Source organism: Cydia amplana, chromosome 19, assembly GCF_948474715.1.
Source record: "Cydia amplana chromosome 19, ilCydAmpl1.1, whole genome shotgun sequence".
Lineage (NCBI taxonomy): Eukaryota > Metazoa > Arthropoda > Insecta > Lepidoptera > Tortricidae > Cydia > Cydia amplana.
The window spans coordinates 6791953-6808906 of record NC_086087.1 but is presented as its reverse complement, the minus strand read 5'-3'; the positions used below and the strand labels follow the sequence as shown (position 1 = coordinate 6808906).

Sequence of the window (16954 nt, the reverse complement as noted above, 5' to 3'; positions counted from 1 at the left end):
GTAATTCTATTTTATAGTTTAGTTTTTATTTTCATTCCGCACAGACTCTAATCGAGAGCGTATCATACGGAGGGGGACAGTCACATATAAAGCCCTTTATTCAAAAAATAGCGCCATCTATATCATTGAACACTACACTTTTTTTTAATATGGTTACACTTTATTTCGTCAGAACGTCTTAAAATTCTCGTTTCTAGGACATGAAACAAAAAAGAAAACATTTAATAGAACAGATTATTTATGGCCATCGTTGCCATGGAGGCGATTGTCACAAAAAAAAACATCTTTGTCAAATAAAACTCAAAATATTCTCAATATATTATAACATCGTATTTATTGTACTACAACATAATTCAGATAAATAAAAATACTTTCGGTTATACGAGTACAATGTTAAAAGATACAAAGTTTTCATAAGCCATCACAGTCGCTGAGAACTTTACAAGAAAATTCAGAAAAAACCATGGCGGGTAGATTCCCGACCTGCTGCGTGTAATTGTGTTTCGTGGTCAATTGTGTGTTATTCCAGCCGTGTATGATACTTTATTTACATCAAACGTCAAATTAAAAGCAATCTGTTTTCGTGTATTAATAAATATCCTGAAGCCTTTCTTCAAAGTCGAAGTTCACGTTCGCAACATTGAGTGCATGTTTAACTGTTTTGCAATGCCGCATTGTTGTCCATTTGGATTATTAAACATTATGTAAATAGAATATAAAGTAGTGAAAAATCGACTATTTTTACTTTATTATTTATACTCTCCTCAGTATGTAACAAGCTACTTTTAATACTGGAAAAGCAAATTACTTTCGATGTGACCCATCATGCCATTGATTAGTGTTAAAGTGCGAGTTCATATAACTGCTACTTGCGTTTGGTAGCAAATGTATAACTCGCACTAAACATTAATCATTGTATAGACCCTATATGTTAGGTAGACCCTGATATTGACGTTGATGTTTTCTGTTAAGAAATACAGGTGGCGCATCAAAATGGATACATAAAACTTCCACGAGAGGGCTCTCTTTGTCCTATATATTATACTACTCTTTGCATAGATGGTAGGATCCTAATAGATGTGGTATACGCGTGCGTCCGTGAGGGACAAAACATAGACAATGCGACACTAGAGTCTGTGCGGAACATGTGCGGAAAGAGAAGAGTCGTGGAATGTATGGGGCCCAATACATTCTACGACTTTTCTCTTTCCGAACAGACTCTATAATTGGTCGAATTTATTTGTTGCCCACCATAATCCATACTAATTTACAGGTGGGTAATAAAAAAAATGTGAGACTGTGACAAGGACAAACAATAGTAGCGCTTTCGCTGCTACTCCTACTGAAAGATACATAAGACTATCCCGTTCGGTCGTTTCCCCCTCTCCTCATGCCTCATCCAGTTAAAATATTAGATTCATGACTCTTTGGTATCTGTTGGTATCATACGTCACGATTTGGTCACGACTGTCACAAATGGCATTAACATTGTGTCAAAATTTTATTTAAAGATTCTTTTGATAAACAGTTTTTAATTTTCTATCAATTTTTATTATGCTAATTGAAATATATAAAATTATGTAAAATGGATGATTTCGAACTAGCTCCTGGAGTTCTAGGTCCGTGATTTATATTATAATTATGTAAATATTTTTATTTTGACGTTTATTTTATATTTTGTAATTTTGTAGATTCTTGGGATTTGCTTTGTCCTGTTTCGGATACATACATAAACAAGAAAAGAAGTGTAAGAGTTAGTAATTTAAATCTGCTTTCATCATCTGCGTCACTTTTTTTAAAGGAAACATATACTCCGGTAAGTAATACGTATCTAGTATCTATTTAATACCTTTAAACGAGCAATACTTGTATATTTATTTATATAATATCTGGGAGACCGAGCTTTGCTCGGAAATCATATAAAAACTCAAAAATGCGCGTTTTCCCAGAAATAAGACCTAGCTCGATCTATTTTTAGCCCCCCAAAACTCCCATATAGCAAAATTCATCGAAATCGTTAGAGCCATTTCCAAGATTTCACGTGATTTCAGAGCAAAGCTCGGTCCCCAGATATTGTATTTAAGATATGAGTAGATCACAGTATGGCTAAATAGCTCACACTCCCTTTGTGGCGTCTCACTTATTCCCATGTGTAAGTAACTGAAAATCGTTATTCCCTATTTCAATATATATTTTCACCCCCCTATTTCCCCCACCGCCGTTATCCTATAGATAGGTTAGGTTTGTTTTATGACAATCCTGAAAAGTGACGCGTTTCTGAACCAAATAAATTATGACTAACGAAAATGCGGGCAAACAATACATTGTGACATAAAACTTTTTGGGAAACAATAGAGACCCAGATTACCTATCTACTTTTCTAACCGCGTTGAAATCATCAAATAAAGCAGTTTTCACCCTGGATTCTGGTTCGCACGCCGCTCCGGTGTGCGAGCGGGACATCGCTATATACGCGCATAGCGCTGTCACGCTCACACACCGGAGCGACGTGCGATTTCGCATCAGTATGATAACCGCGTAATTATTTCGGTGGGTCCCTCAAATACTGTCAATACTTCTTTGCCAGGTGTTTAACAGCATATATTACCCCGTGTTTGGTGGCTTTTACAAAAGTTATTCCTCAGAATATCATAGGCCTCTCATACAAGTGACTGTATGTCCAAAATCTCCAATAACTGTCGCCAACGCCCACGAGAGGCGAAAGCGACATAAAAAGAAGTCCGCTGACTACTCCGACCATTCCATTTTTGCAAAAAAGGCTTTCATCGTTGTACCAGCAAAGAAAAAAGATAAAATTTGTGTCATTGAAACTACAAATGCAGGGATATATAAGGAAATAAACGATAATAAGTTATTATCGGAATGCATAATAAAGAGCTATTTTGAAGATATGAATAAAACGAGAAAAAAGCGCTCGGACAAGACGAAGGAGACAGAAAATCCATTACAAACTATTCCAGAATGTAGCCCCGGTTGCGCTTATATGAACATGAATAAGACAAAAAATGTATCACCGGATAGATCAGGTTCGGCATCCCCTGTCAGATCAAGTTACACAAATGGCACGAAAACCGAATCAACCATAATCAATAAAACAACGACTTTGTCTCAAAAACAAATATCGAAGTCGCCTGATAGAAACAGTTTGAAGAAAGACGAAGCGAAAACAAAGTCGCCTGTTCGCTCAAATCAACAAAAGACAAGGATTAACATTCATCAGTCAGATAAGATTCAAAAGAATGAAACTGCTAAATCGCCGGACAGATTTAGTATAAGTCGCGAGCGATCCATAGAATCAGTAATTGCTGAGGAAAAACGAAAGTCACCAGCAAGATACGATATGAGTGGCGTGGATACCAGTCGCCCTGGTCGGATTAGGATCACAGGGCGATTAGGACTCACAGAAGATGACGAATGCATCCTAAAATGTGATGCTACTCTTAATGACAAGCCGAGTAAGTAATAAACCTATTTAATTCAATTACTAAAGTTATTTATGCATAAAATTCCATCTTTAAATATATTCTGGTATTTTTAATACATGGGTGAATCAACTTTTTCTTGTCACTCGTTGCCATGGTTACGTTCTCCTGGGTCACTCTTTAAAACCTGATTTTTAGGCATTTAAACTCACCAAACACGCTTTTTTGTGATACTTATAAACCCTTTCCATTGAGGGTCGTCTACCAAGCGTGTCAGAAGAAGGTGGTGTACAATGTCTGCTAACAAACTATGCTAATATTGTCTCTTGGCTGACCGGACAGAATAACAACAAGAAATAGTTGATCCACCCACATATACTTAAATGGTGTAAAGATAAAGATATTTTAATATTCAATTAGGCATATTACAATGTGCTTTTAGAACGTCAAATAAAGCTACAACGGATCTAACCCTATACCTACCTACCTCTGCCTGCAGATGATTTAAATCTCCGCTCAATTGGACTACTCAATTGTACTTTTTTTCTTTTAGTTCCGACGCAATTTCATGGAGCAGATTGTGCAATGCTACCTCTATGTTACGAGGCTTGTAACGAAGGACTAAGGTAAGAAGTTTTGACGATACATGAGTTGAAGTTACTTTATAACAATCAATAAATTGAGTTGAAGTTACTTTATAACAATCAATAAATTTCAATCAATTACCTAAGAACATATCTCTCATATCATATAATATTACAGGTCTTTCAGAAAACAGCGCGACGCTAAAGTACAAGCAAAAGAAAGTCCCGTGGGAGCCCGCTTTTATGCACCTGCAGCGACAGGGTAATTTAAAACGTGATCCATTATTCAATAGTTTATACCCAATTTTGCCAGTAACGTTATTTTGATTTAAAGAAAGCGTCCGTTATAGGCATGTTTTTTAAATTAATCTATTTTTTAGGAAAGAATCGCAAGCGACGCAAGTCGATTTTCAATTCATATACTCAACAGCTACTAGTCCAACGGAAGACTTCAGCCGTGGTAAAGTAATGCAAAAATGTGCTTGCGTAAACACCGTCGATAATGCTAGGGCCATATATGACAATAAAGAAAATGCAGGTATTGGCCTCAAGAAACATCAAAGCCCTCTTATTGTAATATCTGTTTATCCTAAAAATGATGAATCAAGTGAGAATAGCGGCGATACAAAACCAGCAAGCATTAAAACAAAGGAACATAAAAAAGAAATTAAAAAAATTGGACGCAGTCGATCCCCTTCACCAGCAAAAAACAGCAAAAAAATAATTGAAAAGAAATCTGACAGTCGTGTTAATGCATCCACCTATAAAAAAACTGTTCGTGAAACAGCTCGAAAAGTAACCAGGTCAAAACTTAATCAAACACAAAGTCGAAGTACTGTCCGAACAACAGGTACCAAAACTAAGACCGAGAGCAGAACAATCAAAAGCACCCCTAAAGCTCAAAAAACTCCACCACAAAGCAGGCGATCAAATAGCCCTCCAATTAAACAGGAAGAAGCTAATGTTCCTGAACAGTTGAAAAGGGCTTTGATAAACGATTTTACCAAGACTTATACTGAACATATTAATCAAAGAAATCCTCATTTAGATATACCACTGCAAACGAAACACAATGTTTCTAATATTACCATTGATATAAAAGGCGATAGTGAATACTACAATGTTAAGCTGGAACAAGATGCTGGGAAGTTGAACACAGAGCTGACTGTTCGCAAGCCGTCTCGAGGGCCTCGGGCAGGTGATAACACTATGTCCACTATGGGAGAGACGGATACAACGTCGTTAGAAAATTTTTTATACATGCCAGCCGACGAGCATAGAAAGCGATCATTTTCACAAACATTAATGTTTGATGGGGTAAATAATGTTTTCATTATAAAATTATCTTTTTAGGGTTCCGTACCTCAAAAGGAAAAACGGAACCCTTATTGTCTGTCTGTCTGTCCGACCATTCCCCCCCCACCCCCCACCACCTTTATCACAATGTATTAATAGATATAGTCTGTTGGCCTTTTCATCGCTATTGTACTATTGACCTATTGGTCTCTATGTCGCTCTTGCACATTCAAGATACCTAATAAAGTATAGTTTACGGTTATATGTAGTTCTGGTATACAATAAACAAAAATATACCAGCAATTGAAATTAAATGGTTATTACGGGTTTTGTTAACCTTTCATATATGTGTGGTTCTCAAAAATCGTGGGTTCAAACCCAGGTTCTGCTTTACCTAAAGAAAAATCGTTTATTTTTTGCATACGCTTTATTTTTATGTGCTTATTGCTTTATTTATATGTGTTAATTCGAAATAATACTAGTAATATTAACGCAATTAGTTTAGACTAGTGTTTCTTTTCTAAAGATGCAAGCTTGTGTTTCACAGACAGATCTAACGATGGATGGTGAAGATGCTGAAGGCAATACATTAAATGTAAAGGACAGTATCGAATTATCTCACAGGTTGGTCATTAGAACAATATTTCTAGGAAATCTAGTGCCCATTGCACACAAATAGGTAGGGTCAGCAACATCAATGTATGTAGCATCGAAATATTTATTTCGGAACTGGAACACGCCCATTCATAGAAGTCTGTACCTAAGCGCTGTGCCTATATCGAATAGAGTAGACGTGTATTTAATTATCTTTGAATTCTACCAAATCATCGATAATCTTCGCGAGAGTACTTAAGGACAATCATCATCATTAACGCATTTAGGTTAATTTTGAGCTTGACAATTGTATCTTTACAAAGCACATTACATAAAGGTAGGCTGAATTTGACTGTACTAAATTGTCTAAATTTGACGCCATAATTCCACGGAATAGATTGAAAAGTAAGTCGGTATGCAAAAATGTTGCCATAGTTTCCCCAGTGTTGTTTATATATCGATACTGGCGGTCTAGGTCTCGGCGAACTTCGAGCTATGAGTTAATTAGTATCGTAATTTTCTAAATACGAATCCCAATAACCTAGAAAATGATACCTATAATGACGTTTTCGAAATCATAGACTCATTCTTAGGATTCAATAAAGTAATGGAATTTATTCATTGAATTGTGATATCACCTTTTTGTGTTTTATAACGCGCACGTGCACGTGCACGTCTAAGCACACGCGTCCAGTGTGTACAGCGAATGGAGAGCTAATAAAAAAAAAACAATAATGACTGTATTGAACTTATCATTATGATTCTCTTCAGTATTTATCAATCAATCAATTGATCTTTTTCAATAAAGGTAAACTAATTATTTATTAGGTCTTCATTTGCATAGTTCCGTTTCCTTGCCGGCTGTGCTTATTTTAGTTAATTTTCTTGAAAAAAATACGTAGTTTCACTGAACGTCGTTTCAGGCGTGAAACCAAGGCCAGCAACGATGTTGCCAACGAAGTTAAATCCAAATATTTTGGTAATATCTTTTTCATTTTTTATATTTCTTAGTTCCATTCAATGAGGTCCGAGGTCCTGATTGAGTTAATATTTATGTAATTATTAGATATTTATGTAAGTCCCACCTCACAAAATCGGGCATGAGGCAAATAATTAAGTGTGAGGCAGTCGTATTTTTTTATTTCCACATTTAAATGGTTTATGTTCTAGCCCAGAAAAAACACTTCCAAGGCGACGACTGCTCGATTCCCAATCCAGTAACAAGAGACAGGGAAATTCAAAAGCTTCTAGGAATAGATAAAGGAGTCGGAAAATATCAGACTAAGCCATCGCAAGTACGTCGACATTTTTTGGCATTTTAAAATATTAGTGGGTGGTGGTGGGTTGATGGTTTTTATTTACCTCTACGATTAAGTTTTGTAACTTATGTTTTGTGTTTATTAAATTTTTCGAAGTGTGCAATAAGTAGTATGTTGTTTTAAATATTTTTTTATTTTTTTTTAGCCATCAACTGTGGCCAGGAAAAGCAGCCATGTTGGAAAAAAAGAAAATAATAGGTGTTATATTTACGTAATATATTTAAGGGAGAAAGGATCTTATTGTGTTGTAGGCGTTTATGTTATTAGGTCCCTATTTCCTAGAAACGACACGTGTATGATAATTTATGTATATTATGTTACTTTACCTCTGGATTGGTGTTTTAAATGTACCTACTTTTTTGACAGTAACAGAACTATTATGACAAAGAAAACAAAGAACGAAAACGCCACCCAATATTACAATAAAGACTCTTTATACGATGTTATTAACAATGTTATATTAATCAAGCCTCAGCATCAAATGGCATGGAATAAGAATATTCAATTGTTTTATCAATATCATTTGAACTTGCGCAGATCAAAACCAATAATTTTAACACGTCTTCAATACAATACATTAAAAAGAAGAATTTATAACAGTCTTTTGGCAAAACATAATTCGTATCTTGCAAAAGATTACTACAATGATCGCAGGCTTCATAAGTATAATCTGAAAATGGTTAGAACTGATGCAAAAAACAAAATTCTGCATTACGACAAGGACTCTCAGACTGAAAGCGTTTTAATGGATGAAATATGCGCTACGTCATCTGACTTACATACATATACAATTAGTAAAACAAATTGTGGAGATGCCGGCTCTACATATATCGAAGATTGTAAAATGAGTTCAGGTTCAATTACTTTTGAAAATTCTAGTAATGCTAATTGCCGTCAGCAAGTAATAAACTTCAACAATTACCATATTATGCATAATACTCTAAGAACGATTTACATAGCCAGAGATCACATAAAACCTTATTTTAACGAACGATTTAAACAAGATCGTGTTATGAAAACTCAGTCGGTTAAAGATATTCAATATAGAAAGATGGCTATTAGAAAACAGAGAGTAAGATTTTCGTCTTCAGACTCGGCAAATTATCTTTCAAGAGATGAAGACGTTAAAAAAATAGATACATGCTCTATTAAAACCATTTTTAAATGTGAGTTAAAATAATGTATTTTTTGGACTGTTTATGGGAATAAAAATAATAACTTCCACAGTCGCAACATTCTTACATAGAAGGGGAAAATTTGGTTCCAAAATTTAATACAAAGTTATCCCTTGGTCTTGTAGTATTTTTTATACAACAAAGCATTCCCAAATCCCGGTTAACTGGGAGCATAGCCAAGTTTTTTTTATTTTATTTTATTATTCAAATAAGTTACACAGCATAAACACAAACGACGATTGAAAAGAAAAAATGTACCTATCGGAAACGGATGAAACGAAAAGTTACGTGGTCATTTTCATATATTACTCCACTTTTGACGAGCGTTTTCTATCAAAGATTGTCACTATGATATAGAGTCTGTTCGGAAAAGAAGAGACGTGGAAGGAATTGGGCCCCATACATTCTACGACTCTTCTCTTTCCGCACAGTCTGTGTTGTATGCGATAGCTGCGGGAAATTATATCTAAAGCAGCAATTAAGTGTCCTTTTCTATTTACTAATTCTCAACTTTTTCCTCTAGGTCATCGAAAATCTGCGACACCAAATCTCGGCACCTCGGCTTGTACACTGAGCAACAGTAGCGGAAATATTGACTCGAGATTTAAATTGTTCGAGGATTCAATTCAAGACAAGCCAAAGAAACCGTTTCTGAAGAGACTAATTTCCTGCTTGGTCTTCAAGATCTCACCGGTGCCACAGACCAAACATCCAAGAACTCTGCTTGATAGGGGTCCGAATAGCTCTTTCGACTCTTATTATATCAGCACTTCGCTTGGTGTAAGTTTTTACAAGGTTTTATTTTTAGGGTTCCGTACCCAAAGGGTAAAAACGGGACCCTATTACTAAGACTCCGCTGTCCGTCCGTCCGTCCGTCCGTCCGTCTGTCACCAGGCTGTATCTCACGAACCGTGATAGCTAGATAGCTAGTTGAAATTTTCACAGATGATGTATTTCTGTTGCCGCTATAACAACAAATACTAAAAACAGAATAAAATAAAGATTTAAGTGGGGCTCGTTCGTAACAAACGTGATTTTTGACCGAAGTTCAGCAACGTCGGGCGGGGTCAGTACTTGGATGGGTGACCGTTTTTTTGCTTGTTTTGCTCTATTTTTTGTTGATGGTGCGGAACTCCCCGTGCGCGAGTCCGACTCGCACTTGGCCGGTTTTTATTCTTGCTATGTTTGTATGCGTGTAACCTATGTTTGTTTTCAGAATTTGCAAACCAATTAATTGACTTTAATTTTTGAATCATTTGAAAAATCGATGATAGTGTTACATATTATGATGACATAGAACTGATCTGATAATCCAAACTAGTTTTCACCAAATCAGTTTGTGAAAACTAGTCTTGACTGAAGAATGTCAATTATAACTAGTTTTTACCAAAGCGTTTAGGAAGTGTTTTAACTAGGGAATCCTCAGGGCACAGATTTGTTGTTCAAATCTCGTTGAAGCAAGCCACCATCGCCATGCCATGAACTAAGTTAATAAAATTATTACAATTGATATGCAATACACGCCTTTCATTGCCGAGGTAGCAATGTCTCGCGTATCATCAATCACTATACAAGTACAATAAGTACAACTTACTTAATATTGTTATTGTGATATATTATATCCGTGTTCGTAATCGTTATATTATATTATTATATCCGATTGGTCTAACTATGCTATGTTTTTCATCGCTACCAAATTAATTGTCTCCAAACCACATCTAAATCAGTTGATCGGTTTAAGCGTGAAGAGGTAACAGTCAGACAGACAGAGTTAGTTTCGCATTTATAATATGAGTAAGGATTAGTAAGGACTGGTTGACTGAGAATGCTGCATTAAGTCCGCCATTTGGACTTAGTCTGTCAATGACAGATTTTTCGGGGATCTTTTCACTAGGCCGTACAAGCTAAACAAGACCTTATGTTGCAGGCAATAGCGATGAGTTCATCCTTGTACGATACGAGTGCTTCGTTCTACAGCGACCACACCATACCTGGCACCAAGATCAAACGCGGATTCCTTAGTTCGGTCCGGGGCTTGCTCAGAACTCGCAAGAGTTAAAATTCTTCTGGAGTATTGCGTATGATGTAGATTTTCATTGAAATTGTATAACGGTGACGAAATGGAAGGAACGGAAAATGTACCTACCCTTGGATGTTTTGGGGCATTTTTTTCCCAAATAGGGCTTAGAGAGCTCGTGATTCTGGATAAAAAATTATATATGTATTTCCAAATTTAAAAAAAAATTGTGTGTACCTAAACTTTAAATTAATTGACCCATTGAGGTCTTGCTTTCAAATAATTTTGAACTGTTGGTATATTTTGACTTCAAGATTGAAGTTTATTTTTAAAAAGCGCCTAATGGCTATGTAATTACAATTACATTTTAAATACATTATATCATAATTCATAATAACTGTGTTTTCATTTATAAACTGACATTTTTACGAAGGTTTTCGCTGAAATATTCATATTATGTACCTATATATTTTGGTTATCCTTAAAAATGTGTGAGGCTTCGCATTTTTTTCGCAATTTCTATTGAACTCCACTTTAGATACTAAAATCATTTATTTACAAACAAGATATATAATACCTAGATACAGTGGTATTACTAAAAGAAATTAAAACTAGCTTAAATCTAAAATAGGCCCTTGATATTTTTGGCACTTTTTCCGTGTCGAAATATACCTTTGATTGTAGACATGATAGCATTTATCTCATAAAGAAACCACGTTACTGACTGATTATTTGCCGTAGCCTTGGTTACAATCTATACACTGATAGGTAAACAAATTATGCAGGCATATGTCGTCATTGTAGTGCGATTTGTATCAAATAATCTGACTAGACGTTAATGTCGCAATGTTAGCTGTACGAGTATTGAAAGAGTGTATCACGCCTACCAACGTAATCTTCTACCTATATTATACATATAAATGCAAGTGTCCTGACTGATTGACTGACTGAATGACTCTCACCACAACAGCTCGTAAAGGCTCTCTTTGAGAAAGTTGCATTTAATCCACGAGAGTGGCAAAGTAATTTGATGCAAATTTTGAGTTGTTTTCTCATGCTAGCTCTGGTGAAATTGACTTTTAAGTGATGATTTTGATAATTCGTTTGGATTTAATTTTTTATGTTAGAGGGGGGAGGGAGAGGGGAGAATTTGGCCATGTTTTGAGCTTATCATTTGGTCAAACCCCAAAAGGTTCTCCAGTAAAAGCCATGCGATAAGGAAAATGATAAGTAATAATAACACACTTGTTAACACAACTGTTTTTGTTAACACAGCTGTTGTTCAAAAACACAATTGTTTTATTATTATCTATTTATTTAGCATTCCTTTATCTTATCTTTTACCTTGAATGATTCGACAGATTTGTTGTGCGTAAATGATTCGATTTTTGATTGGTTCATGCACGTGTGCTATGACGTCTACAATCAAAGGTATTACGACTCGGACAAAGTGCCAAAAATATGTGTACACCATCTTTTTGCCCATACTTCATTACCACCAATTGAAGTTTTGTTTATATTTTGTTAATTTTAATTATTTACCTACTTACAATAATTTGTGAGTTTTGTAACATACCTACATACGAGGGGTGTTCAAAATATTCTCGGTATGAGAATGAAAACAAACAAGTACGAAAAGTTTGATATTTTTATTTTTCAATATACTCCCCCCCTATGTTCATACACTTAAAAGATCGATCAATTATTTTTTTTAATCCTGCATAAAAATATTTTTTATCTTTGGTGTAAAAATGCTCCTCCACTTCATCATCGGAAAATTTATTTCCACGCAGATCCTTTTTAAGATTGGGAAACAGAAAGAAGTCGCTGGGGGCTAAGTCCGGACTATACGGTGGGTGAGTAACAGTTTCAAACCCACATTCAACAATAGCTGCCTTGGCAATATGAGCAGTATGGACGGGGGCGTTGTCATGCAGAAGCATAACACCTTTGGTTAACTTTCCTCGCCTCTTTTCTTTGATTGCATCCTTTAATTGACGTAGAATGTTAGCGTAGTACTGTCCTGTGATATTTACACCTTTTTCTTTATAATCGATCAGTAATACTCCTTCACAATCCCAAAATATCGTGGCCATGACCTTGCCAGCTGAAGGGATGACCTTGAACTTCTTGGGATGAGCTGAACTCTTAATGTGCCACTGCATGGACTCTTGTTTACTCTCTGGGTCATAATGATGAACCCAGGTTTCATCTCCAGTAACTATTCTTTGCAGCACCTCATCAGGATTTTCACCGCACAGGTCAATAAAATCGGAACAACAAGCTACACGCATGTCTTTTTGAAGCCGAGTCAGCATTCGCGGAACCCATCTTGCACTTACTTTTGACATATTAAGATGGTCATGGATAATATCATGTACGGTACCAATAGAGAGATTGGTTACTTGTGCTATAGATTTTACCTTCACTCGACCATCTTCCAATATAAGTTTTTCCACTTTATCAATATTTTCTTGTGAAGTAGCTACTACAGGCCGGCCAGGTCTAGGGTCGTCTTCAACACTCTCCCTTCCACGTTTAAACTCGCTTGACCACTTTTGAATGGTAGATAAAGAAGGAGCAGACTCACGGTAAACACAATCCATTTCCTCTTTTATGGTTTTTTGATTTTTACCCTGTTTTGTCAAGAATTTTATCACGCATCGATGTTCTAATTTAGTTAACATTGTCAATTCCCACATGATGTTCATGTTTGTTCAGCAATTGCAGAAAAACAAAAGGACATCTCGCTTCGAATTATACTTTTTTTTAATGTCAATGAATAAACCTTAGCGGCCAGTAACGAAAGAAATTTTAGAAGAGGTTGTAAGATATCAATACCGAGAATATTTTGAACGCCCCTCGTACCTCCTATCTTAATCTATAGAATATTCTTACCGTATCTATAGGACGGGTCGATTCCCATATTTCCCATAATTGGATGTCCATTAAAGTATCCAAAATAGAAAGGGATGTGCACATCGAGATGATTCATGCCAGACACGGCGATCACGTCGCCCGGCTTAAAACCGGCGTTCCTCAGACATCTCGCCCCAAAGGTGTGTATATTATACATATTAAGGGAAGGGTTGTAATGATCTGCGAGGTTCTGGTAGGCTTCCGTTCAATTGGTTTAAGGGCAACGCACGGATTACGGAGGTTGCGAGTTCAAGTCCTGCCGGAAGCGTAACTTTTTCCATTTTTTCCTTTAATATAAAATGTGTAGTATTGCTTGCAGACGTATCTGCTTCTTAAAAAAATGATTTATGAAACTACCAGTTTAGCTACTGGCGTAATGATCGCGGAGCGTGATGGTACATACTCGTACCTACGAGTATGGCTCTATGACGGCAATACAGACAATAAAAGTGTATTGTAGAACTGAGGAACGTGATTGCAATTTTTATGCACAGAAAACTGTTGACTCTATTTTTTCCGGACACCTCTGCTCATCATAATTATATTCTAGTTATATGACCGCTAAAACCTGTTGCCAAAAAAAATTCCTACCTTACCTGCCAAACAAAATCTTCAGGTTTATTGAAGAAATCCAGGACCAAATGTCCAATGTGGTGGGAATCAGCGGTCGTTGCTCCATTTGCCGTAACAATGCCGTTTCGTAACTGCATGTTTCTACGGGTAATAATTTTACAAAGGCAATATCTTAAAATGATAATTTCAACAACCTAAAGATTATTCCCGAATTGATTATAATGAAATGAAATGATTTATTTCCATATATAGTTTCCATATGTTACAATAGAAATATACTATTAAACTGACACACACACACACACTTTGTATTGACATATAATTAATTATTTTGACTTATACTATTTTATAACTTATTAAACTAAAATCTACAATGAATACTTAAATACTAATTAAAACTTAACATTAACTAGACCTAGGGGCGTGTCACACCGACCTCATGGTGACAGGTTTGTGGTAGGTCCTCCAGCGCTCATGAAGCGGGCTTCCGTCCCACTCCCTCACTGCGGACAGCAGCGTGTTGGAGGATGCATATATCGCCCTTCTGGCGGCGGCACTCCTCGCTCTTAGCAGCGCGGCCCAGCCCGGTGCGCGACCCTCCGCGAACATGGCGCTCGCGCTGCAACAGCGCGGCAGCCAGAACAGCGCCCGCCAGGCGTTATTATACTGTGCGCGCATGTCTCCCACTGCTGCACAGGTGTAATCCGACCACAACTCCACTGTGTACACGCAAGTACAAAAACTCAGGAATAGCTGCCGTTTCACGTCGTCGCTGCATTTGGCGAATGTTCTGGCTAGCATGTTCGCTCGTACTGCAATAGCTCGTCTTTGCCTTTCAACGTCCCTGTGGTCTTTCAAACTAGACAGCAGAATGTGGCCTAGGTATTTAACCTCGTAGACTCTCCGCAGTTGAACTCCATCAAGTACCAGTGGCGCGTGATGCGAACTCGTCTACCAATCGGGTTGTAGCGATGTCACACCGCTGTACTGTCTCCATTCATGCACCATTCTTGTTGCCCGTAAGGTCAGTCCTGAGATATACGTCAATGACTATTCTCCATTCGCTTAACAAAAAGCATATAAGGGTTTACTTTGATCACTGATCCCTATACCGACTACATACCTATAGTTTTTTAGATTGCTTAGATATTGAAGGTTTTTTAACTGTTTTTTTTTGTATTATTGTTTTAGAATAATGCCTGAGCATATAGGAACTACTCTGAAAAAGTTTTAAACCGGGCTGTGACAGAAGTGGTCGAAGGCGTCCGTCGATACGCCAAGCATCCGTACATCATCGTATTGTTATTACATATTGTTAATACATTTTGATAGGTTTCTATTGTTCAATTATGCTTCTTACCTTAAATAAGTTAAATATCTGTTTGCAATAAAGTAGATTTTTTCTAAGCTAACTTTTTTTCTCTTTATCAAAGGCAATAAAATCCTTATAAATCCTAAACCTGCGAACGGATATTTTTGTAGTGTTTTGAAGTTTTAGTCCCTATAGGGGTTACTATCGAATTCCGTCGAAAAAAGGGGGGTATCAAAGTAACCCCAAATTAAGTTTAAAGTAGATCACCACTTTAGAATTTTTTTCAAAGGACACATTAGTATTTAATAAAATATAATTGGTAAAATCAATAGAGGAGCAAAAACCGATATTGTCATTTTTTTAATTTATTTTTAGATTCCATATTCGGGGAGAAATAAATATTAATTTTGAAATTTATCAAAGTAACCCCATTCCACGGTAGGTTTTTACACCCCATACAAACTTTCATCCCCTTTTTAACCCCCTTAGGGGTTGAATTTTTCAAAATAGCTTTTTAGCTCTTGTACACTTTATAAATGCAACCTAGTGTTCAATATTCAGCTTCCAGCATGTGTAGTTTCGGCTCTATGTTGATGAGTCAACTGTGGTGAAACACTCTTTTTTAAACGTAATCCACCGTAATGTCCGTAAACCTAAGACTGGCGGCATTCCCTCATTTCTACTATAATTATATTAGCCAGAGAATGCTTTTATAATGCGGTTTGTTTTTGTAATTATGTTCAGATTATCTCATATAGAAACCACGTTACTGACTGATTATTTGACGTAGCCTTGATTAGAATCTACACACTGATAGGTAAACAAATTATGTAGGCATATCGCCGCTATACTTACTCAACCTCGTATCTGCAACACTCATTTGATGACAAAAACACCCGTATTCCGAATGAAAGAAAAGCGACATTTCCATCAAATGATTGTTGCAGATATGAGGTTGAGTAAGTATAGCGATGATATGTCGTCATTGTAGTGTGAATTGTCAAATAATCCTTCTAGACGTTAATGTTGCAATGTTGACTGTATTGAAGGAGTGTATCACGCCTACCAATGTAATTATTAATATCTGGGAGACCGAGCTTAGCTCGGAAAACATATAAAAACTCAAAAATGCGCGTTTTCCCAGAGATAAATCCTAGCTAGATCGATTTTTTGCTTTCGAAAACCCCCATATAGCACATCGAAATCGTTAGAGCCGTTAATAAATATAAATATACAAGCATTCCTCGTTTAAAGGTTGTTATTATTATAACTAAGAACACACCACCATCTTTATCATTAAAATCCCGTGTTACAAATGTTACAGGACCTAGGTATATTATGTTTATGTTCGCATAATAAATGTTTGAAATCGGTGCCATATGCTGATGTGTAAAAATCAATTCAAAATCCATATTAAGCCTCTTTTGAGGTGGTCATCAACTCGGTCAAAAGGGCAAGTCTTTTGTGATTTAAGTGAATCATACATTTGGCCAAATAAACGTTTAATATTCGAACGGTTTGAAGGATTTGAATGATATTACTCGATTCTAGTCCCCATCTCCAAGTGGCTAACTCAGTTCCAAATGTTTTATAAACAGACATAGGAATCCGTGGAGCAAATTTTCTTGATAGGTCGGGAGTTCCTATATCGATAAACTCAATTATCGATGTTCGTTCTATGTACTAGTGATCGCCCCCAACATTGTGTGTTTTTTGTAACTA

General features: G+C 36.4%; 1 protein-coding gene across 2 annotated transcripts; it reads left to right on the top strand.

Moving 5' to 3' along the window:
• Positions 1–2583: 2583 nt before the first annotated feature.
• Positions 2584–7905, top strand: LOC134656871 (uncharacterized). 2 transcript variants are annotated; one of them, XM_063512405.1, is made up of 8 exons: positions 2584–3476; positions 3997–4069; positions 4206–4289; positions 4408–5344; positions 5871–5947; positions 6841–6896; positions 7088–7212; positions 7603–7905. In XM_063512405.1, the coding sequence occupies exons 1-8, from the start codon at positions 2912–2914 to the stop codon at positions 7603–7605; spliced, it is 1920 nt and encodes a 639-aa protein (XP_063368475.1). In that variant the 5' UTR covers positions 2584–2911; the 3' UTR covers positions 7606–7905. The 2 variants fall into 2 exon arrangements, with proteins under 2 accessions (XP_063368475.1, XP_063368476.1); XM_063512406.1 differs by lacking the exon at positions 6841–6896.
• Positions 7906–16954: the final 9049 nt, after the last annotated feature.

What these genes read in the sequence shown, in the direction of transcription:
- LOC134656871 (XM_063512405.1), top strand. Translation starts at nt 2,912, where the DNA reads ATGAATAAAACGAGAAAAAAGCGCTCGGACAAGACGAAGGAGACAGAA. An exon ending in TACTCTTAATGACAAGCCGA is followed by an intron (nt 3,477 to 3,996) that starts GTAAGTAATAAA and finishes TTTTTCTTTTAG; the next exon opens with TTCCGACGCAATTTCATGGA. An exon ending in AGTATCGAATTATCTCACAG is followed by an intron (nt 5,948 to 6,840) that starts GTTGGTCATTAG and finishes ACGTCGTTTCAG; the next exon opens with GCGTGAAACCAAGGCCAGCA.